Source organism: Pomacea canaliculata, linkage group LG11 (assembly GCF_003073045.1).
Source record: "Pomacea canaliculata isolate SZHN2017 linkage group LG11, ASM307304v1, whole genome shotgun sequence".
Lineage (NCBI taxonomy): Eukaryota > Metazoa > Mollusca > Gastropoda > Architaenioglossa > Ampullariidae > Pomacea > Pomacea canaliculata.
The window spans coordinates 10570745-10579225 of NC_037600.1; the positions used below are offsets into that span (position 1 = coordinate 10570745).

Consider the following 8481-nt stretch of genomic DNA (forward strand, 5'->3'; position numbering starts at 1 on the left):
GATTTCAAATCCCAGGTTGTCTGTGACACGGAGCTCACAGACCCCTTCAACTCAGTACTGGGGTGAAGCAGGGCTGCATTCTGTCGCAGTTCCTCTTCATCCTGGCCATCGACTGGATCATGAAGACTTCCACCGACAATGAGAGGAGAGGGATCAGATGGACCATGACTATGACAGCAACAACAACGCTGGAAGACTTGGACTTTGCTGATGACATTGCCCTGCTGTCACACCGCCACCAAGACATGCAGGAAAAAACAAAGGCCTTCTCAGAAACAGCTGGAAACCTTGGCTTGAAGGTCAGCAAAAAGAAAACGAAAAGTATGAGAGTGAACGCCAGAGTCCAAGACAGCATCAAACTAAATGGAGAAGAGATTGAGGAAGTTGACAGTTTCACCTATCTTGGGTCCAAAATGTCAAACACCGGGGATGCGGAGGTGGAGATTCGAGCCCGACTGGCGAAAGCCAGCCAGGCCTTCGCCTCACTCAGGAGCCACCCGCTCCACGCAAGCTCAACTTAACGATCTCGTGGTTTTCAGGGGTTTCTCACAAGGCACAGTCCCGCCCGACGCAGTGAAGGAACGCGGCCCACTCAACCTCAAGTACCGCTGACCTATTTTAAGACCACCTTGCTCTCACGTGACATGCAAATGTCGGGTAAAGGCCAAGTAAAGCGAAGGCGACCATCGCAAGACTGCTCGATGCTATAACCAGTGCAAGGCCTACGCAATAATCATGATACCAATAACATATGCTTCTTATATATTATATATTATTGTCTTTTGTATTTGAAGTGTGAGTGCTTCTATATACAATGGGGTTTTTTTTTGTTTGTTTGTTTGTTTGTTTACGATCAGCTCGGCTTGCTTGAATGAGGTCGATTCGATCATAGGACAACTCGACCAAGTCCTTTAGTCTATTTGACACAAATATAAATGACTTTGGCAGTAGTTTTGATTCTTAGTAAATAGAAGAAGCTATTCTACATGCAACAAAGGTTGCTGCTGCTATTTTATTTTTTTCAATAGTCCTTTGTGTATCGCTGTTCTCAGTTATTGTGTGAACAATATAAAAAAATATTTTACGTGGTCGAATTGGTAGATATATAGTGGGATCGACCAATCCCTCGAATGAGTGGGAGGGGCGAGGTACAACATTGTAAACAATGAAATGTTAATATTACTATTAGCAAGCAGTTAACAGTTCAAGTAACTAAACTAAATCTAATTAAAAAGCCTTTGTCATGGTTTAATTGTCAAGCCGTATTGCTTTTGTTTTTAATTTGATAAATAAAATTCCGTCGAAAATCAATTATTACTTTAGGAAAGGACACTTTTGCGCATTTGCTTGTTTAGAATTGCATGCATGTGAATAGTCGCAATAAAAATTGTGAACTCGTATAATTTTTGGAGGGACTCTCCGCTATTTTCGTCAATCCCAAAATTGCTTTTTTGGGGGGTTTTGTTAATTGTATCACCCCTCCCTTGTAGCGAGACAAATGTTTCAACCAAAGAACCTTATTTCGAGGAATGCAGACGCTGGGTCTTCTAGTGTTGCTGAATGATTGAGCAGACATTTTCGTGGGGTTTTTTTTTTTTTAATCAAAACCAAAAATAAATCGTGAGTTGTATGTGTTTAGCTTTTTGGTGTTATTTTTATTTAAATTTGACTTGTATACATATAGTTACTTAATTGTAGTTACTCTGTAGCAGACGATCAAACACCCACTCGCGCAGTGATATCAAAAGAAAATAGTGCACTATCCACGTATGTCTGTGCAAGCTGTAATAATTTGTACCTAAAAGTTTCCTGTGTTTCTCAACTGTTAAATTTAATTTTGTAGTATGCATAGACCATTGGCTCTTGCTGAGAGTTCGGTTCTGTCCTTACAACAAGACGCACACGTACCTCGATCGCTTAAATTGGAACGAGATTATTTTTCTTGGTTGTAACATCGGCTGTCTCGCCACACCCTCCCCATGCAGTCCGTCAAAAGGCAAATTTAATGCATCGTAATTGCTTACATGTGTTACTGTTAAATGTAGATTGCTAATAATTAGTAGTCGTAACGAATACGTTCTGAGAATAATATATTCAGGCCTAACACGAGAGAGGTCGGGCAGCGCAGGGGAGGGATGGTGTAACCAGGGCCGGCAATTTTCGTTTTTCGTTTAAACAAAAGTGAAATGATAATTCATCACGAGGAAGAACAATAGAGAAAGGTAGACCTTAAAAGTTTCACGACTACTATAGTTACTGCTGCTTCCGATAGTTGCATCCGCGTATGTGACGACAGTGCTCAACATATAAGACATGCGCACATAGGTGAACTGGTGAAGGATAAACAGTATGTATTGTCTTCGATCTTCGTTTCTTTTTCAAGTTTTTCGCACCCATTGTTGACACTTTCCTGCAGAAAGGGCGTGAATCATTTTATGTGTTGAAGTGATTTTCCTCTCACGTAATGACCGCCCCCGTGTGCACTAAGGCACTCACATGTTCGTCTCAAGAAGTTGTGTACACTTTTCCTAATGTTTTGTTGTCTTTATTAAGTTACTTAACAAAATGTAGATTTTGCCAGTGGAATTATAACTTGTAAGCATACTGTTATATACTGGAAAAATAAACCATTACAGATGTAAGGGGACAGACAGATCGTCTATGTCAGGGCCCGTTCTAACTTTTGGCGGCCCCGTCCAACAAAGATGATGAATTTAAGTTTTTGAAACTTCGGAAGTTTTGTAAATAAGAAATAAACTCCAGCCTAAAAATAATTACAGCAAAATTCGGTGCTTAAGAAAAACAAGTAAAAATTGCAACTGTTTTTCCCATCCCTCCCTCCGACATACAGGAACGATAACTCAACACGAGTTTTTTTCCCGCGGTTGATTTGATCTACGTACTTATTGCAATCTACATACTCTACGGACTCGCTTAATTATTACGGTATGTATCAACATGGTTTAAATTCCATATATCAGATAATCAAATCAGCTGTACAACAGCTAAATAGCGTCTTTTCATTAAATTTTATAAATTGATCAAGTCATAGAATAAGTAAATCCTGGACAAATCAATGTAAGCGATAATTCTACATGTGAAATACATTTTTTCCCCAAAGGCATATATTTTGGAAATATAACACATTTAACCCATTAAAAATTCATTAGTCAACACTCCAAGTCAGTATAGCCCTCTAACTGTAAAATCCACCCAGCCACAAGACCGTCTAGCTATTATTCAGCGTCAGTAGTTAGAAGGAAACGGTTGAAATTTAGCACTTAAAACAGAAATAACAGCCCATAAAATAAATCGAAATAAAGTAAATTTAACTATTACTTACCCTTAGGCATAACCATTCAACTACCAAACCCTCCAAAAGAAAAGAAAATTAAGAACAATGGAAAGACAGAGGCTACATATATATTTTTAGTTTATTGCCTCTGTTTAGAAAGTGCAGCAAGAGAAATTGAATTTTTAAAGTACAAAGTTAAATGTGAATGTATGTAAGAGAGCTAGAGACGCATACAGTGTGAGATCTACAAATTATGGCTACTGTTTTAAGTTTCGAGTGATAACCATGGGTACAAAAGACTATAAGACAAAAACATTCTTTGGTCTCTTCAGATTATGGAAGGAAAACGAATGACAGCTTTTAATGTCTACTGTAGCGAAAAACGGAAAGGTATGTTTGATTTGGTATTTTTGTATATGCTATGTACATTTATTCTCAAAGATTGCAGTGATTATGTTCGTTTCTACATATAATTGCATTTGAAAACAAATGCTCTACTTTTGTTGCTAATACATAAGTCATCCCATGTGACCGTTCTTATGCTGTTCATAAGCTGTTTATTTGGATTTTTGAAACCGTTAAATAAGCAAAGTACATGGCAAAAGCAGCAGCAGAGAGTGTAAAGGATCTTTCTAAAGCGAATTCAACTGTTTATTATTATTAGTGGCTAGTGGGAAATCAGTGTTCAGGGAATTTCTATAGTTTAAACTGATAGACTCCATTATAGAAAACTTCTGTAGTCATAAGTATATATATTATTTGGTGGTATTGTACAAATTTATTTTTTAGTACGTTGGAATGATTAGGGTATACATATTTCATAACCTGATCTTTTATATTGGTTGTGTCTTTCCAATTCTGCAAGTCTTGTTTTGTTTTTTAATATAATTACTTGAAACCAAATGAGGGTGAGATTTGTTCTTGCAAGTGACTGTGTATCTAGGGGTGTCTCGTTCCACATGCTTATCACACATCTGAGTCCTGAGTTCTACTTTGTTCATTCAAGTATTCCATATATGTATGTGTGTGTCCACATGCATGCATACATGTGTCATCAGAAAACCCCGGTGCTGGCTTTCGGATGACGATGTGGGCCAGAGAGTGGCATCAACTAAGCTGTGAGGCCAAGAAAAATTATAAAGAGAAGGCCCAGGCGTTAGGAAAGAAATGTGCTGCGGTTGACTGCCTTCGGAAGATAAAGAAACTGGTAAGGTTTTACAGTTTTACAACACTCGGTTCCTACTCCACTGCATGCTGCAAAGTTGACCAAATTTTTTCAGTTTCCTTCTGATACGGAAAGTCCTGATGCCAAAAAAAGATATTAATCCTCAACTGTTTTGGATAAATTTCTATAGTTGGGAGAGATAAGTTGTGACACATTAGCCAATGATGGTGTATTATCAGACGATGAACTAGAGTGTAAAGTGCACAAGTTAATTCATATAAACATGCTTATGTTGTGACTTCAAATAATATTTGAGAATGTTACAGATAAGCAGGCTTGAAGGCACAAGTGACAGGGAAGCTTTAGGCATTCAAGCCATAGGCCTTGTGATATTAAAAAATGGCACTCTGGACGCTTGTGGATTTGGTGGATTGCAAAACTGCCTGAATGATGCAGCCCTACATCTAAAACTGTTAGGGCTCAGCACAGGAGGGGACATGGCTAATAGTAAGTATTTTATAGACTGCACTCCATGTCAGGAAGAGTGTCAAGCTGTTTTTGTATCATTCTTTCTGAAGCATTGGTCTTATATAAATTAGAGAAAAGAGGAAAGAATTTGTTCACATTTCTTTCTAAGTGCTCATAATTGCATCATTTACTCCAGTATGCTTGTAATAAGTAAGTGATCATTGACACCTTTCCAAGTTAACTTTATGCGTCATATAAATAATGTTTCATTTTTGTCATGATACATTTTTGTTTTGCAGTTAAAAAAAGCACTATTGATGAATTGCGCAAGAAAGCGCAAGAAAAAATGTCGAAAATTGCAAGTAAGTAGATCATTTTCTATTCACTTTCTGGTTAACCCCATCTTTGGGGATAAGAAAGTGTTGTTAACAAATTTCTTGTTGTCCTTGTGAGACAAGATAGAAATATACATATAGTACTTTCTGATTTTCTGCTTTTGGACCTCAGTGTTAAAATTATGTTCATTTATCACATGAATTTTCAGTCTCTGTTTTCTCATTGTTGCTTGAGATGCATGTGTTTCATAACTTCTGCATCTGTTTATTGTTTTCCCCATGAAGTACACATCTGTCTCAATCCCGATCACTTGCCTTACAAATCTCACTCTTGGATTATTGTGAAGAAACACACCAATGTATACAAACTTTTGTGGTATTAATATTCATGTGCTGTATTGCTAAAAGAATTATAAATATGAGATCTTTTTTAGTACATTTAGCTACATTAAAAGTCCAAAGCACTCACCCACTGTCATCTATGTGTTTTAAATTATGAAAAGCAGATTGCTAACAGATTCTAGTCACAGATAATGGGCACAATGTGCCAAACTTTTGTAGACTTTTGTGCTGGTGGTCATTGACAGGGGAAGCATGAACCAAGAAAATGTCACAAACTGGTACTTGTTAAGGTTGTCTCTGTCATAGTTATGATGTAAATCAAAGCAGATTGTAGTTTGAGGAATCTCATTGCCCTGTATTTATATTTTCAGAAGACAACTGGATGAGCTAAACCAGTTTCCCTACAAAGGGTTCAGAAGGGAGACTTTATTTTATCGTATTCCTCCTCGCAGCCTTCCTAAAAGCGCTCCGCACGCAGATGCTCCTGCGAGCCTGCTGGGAAGCTAGCCATTAAATCTGAATACTCTTGAGGCTCCTTGCAGCACAATTTATTCGTATCTGTCTCGGAGAAATTATTAACATCTTAGGTACCAACAAGTGTGGCTTAAAAAGTCTAGATCCCGGTGTCTTTAATATCCTATACAATGGATGCTTAAATATTTGTAGGCAAATATTTCAAAATAAATATTTTCATAATAAAGGTTTGTGTTTGTGCTGTAAAATATAGACAAATTTATGCTTATTGTGAGTAATTTGAACCATTAAATTTTAACTGTGATTTTGATCTTTGGTCCAACTATGTCACTTATGAATGAAAAGCCTGCTACCTAGGACATGTATGCATTATGTTGTTTGTGACGTAATTATGGCTAAATCAAACTGCTTAAAGTTGTCTTTCTAAAATGCTGATGTTAATGTTTACTGCTTCACATTATAAGCACACTAATCTTTATAATGAACTTCCATAGTACAAAACACGAGTGACATTTAAGAAGCAGCACCTGTTGTGGGCAGTGTGTGTGTGAGCAAGTTTGCATGAAGTTTTCAGTATGTCTACACATGTAGTCAGTGGCGATTTAAAATGTGTGAGTAGTGTATTGTGGGTAGTGGTGTAGCATGAAGCTCAAGAGAATTAAAAGAAAGTGCATGCTGTGTCATACACATGTATTTGCAGGTACACAAGGTCACCTTTGAATGGTGAGAGGGCATCTTTTATTTTTGCAGGGATTTAACTTCCTAGACACAAAAATATATGCATGAGTGTGAGAAATAGTATAAGTGTTTAAATGCATTCACAAGACGCAATCTCAAATTATTCCCGTGCTGTCAATTATCTTTTCTCTATATTATCAAGTATATTAGACTAGGTACAAAATGTTGTGTTTATAGGCTTTTACATATATCTGTTGGGTTTTTCTTTTTCACGAATACCAGCCACGACAGCCAAAAGACCAGATTGCCACAGGCTGTCCAGTTCAAAAGTCACAGTGTCCAAGTAGCTGTTAGTGACAAGTCTATAGATCCACAAGAGTGCCAAGTGCAATCTTGAATTCCAAGGCTTTTCGTTCATCACACGAGTTCCACAGGAAGCTGTATGAATTCATAGAATATGCCACAAAAAGCTGCATGTGCAATCTTAGACCCCACAGGAGCAGTGGAGACCTGAACTGCTACACACCACACTAACATGACTCAAAAGGGTCCAACTCCAAGGCAGGAACCTTCGGCAAAGTAACTGATAAATAATCTTTTCAGCTTATGTTATATATTTTATGTTCATTCATTTAATGACACTTTTTAACATGTTACCACGTTTGGTTGTTAAAGAATAAAATTTTCCTTGTCAATCCTTGTAGCCCTACTGTCTGGCTAGCTAAGACCTAGTTGTGTGCTTTTTGGGAACTACCGAACAGAAGCAACATTAACTTAATGGCTTCCTTTGAACTTTATTCTTTGCTTCCTTTTGATACTTTGATGTGACTCTAAATATATAATATTCGAGCATGTGCACGAAGCACAAGCATGGATTTTATTTGTGAAAGACTAAAAGTCTGACTTTTAAAAAAGAATGAAACTTTGAATATCAATAACACGAATTCAGGTCGAATTACGTAGTGTATTTTTCTTTATCAGGTGGGTATAAATATATGCTTCCAATAATTCAGAAAGAAATAGTAAACACATCTTAGTATTTCTGCTATACCTAGTGTAGTGACAAATTGTCAGACTATTGTTATTAATTACATGCATTATAATGTGCGAACCACGAAAGGATGGGATGAAGAAGCTCTGAAGCAGTTGAAGTACTCATGGCACCTCCTTGGCTCAACACTGAGGAGTGAAGGACAGAATCCACATGAGCAATTTTCGCAATTTGCAGATTGATGTAAAATTAAACAACAAGAAAATAATGATAAGGCTTACACACTATTGCTCATGTAACATGATGTTTGCCCATTATCTTTCACAACGGATGTTTTCGGTGAAAAACAGTATCCACACAGCTAGCCTAATAATAAACATCTACAATGCACTTATATCCATGAAGCGTGACAAATAGTACAGATCCACAGGAAGAACACACGACATTAAAAAAGCTCACTATTGTTCTTCGTCACCGACATTGAGTTTAGTTCACATCTACAATACACTGACCTATTCTATGAATGGACGCATATATCCCTTTGATATAATCAGTGCATGGCGAGACTGTCTTGTTCGACACAAGCATGTTTAGACGATCCTTCGATGAACTAAATAGTGATATTAAGCAGAAAACAAACTCGCTGCGCCCCGAAACACCAAAATTACATAACTAATATAACGTTGCTTATACACGTAACTAATGTAACAATTGACGTTCTTAATTAATCAAT

General features: G+C 37.2%; 1 protein-coding gene across 1 annotated transcript; it reads left to right on the plus strand.

Annotated features, from left to right (window-relative positions):
• The first annotated feature begins 511 nt into the window (after positions 1-511).
• Positions 512-5861, plus strand: LOC112575734. The gene is made up of 5 exons (XM_025257734.1): positions 512-3685; positions 4354-4502; positions 4787-4967; positions 5228-5290; positions 5851-5861. The coding sequence occupies exons 1-5, from the start codon at positions 3631-3633 to the stop codon at positions 5859-5861; spliced, it is 459 nt and encodes a 152-aa protein (XP_025113519.1). The 5' UTR covers positions 512-3630.
• The last annotated feature ends 2620 nt before the right edge of the window (positions 5862-8481 follow it).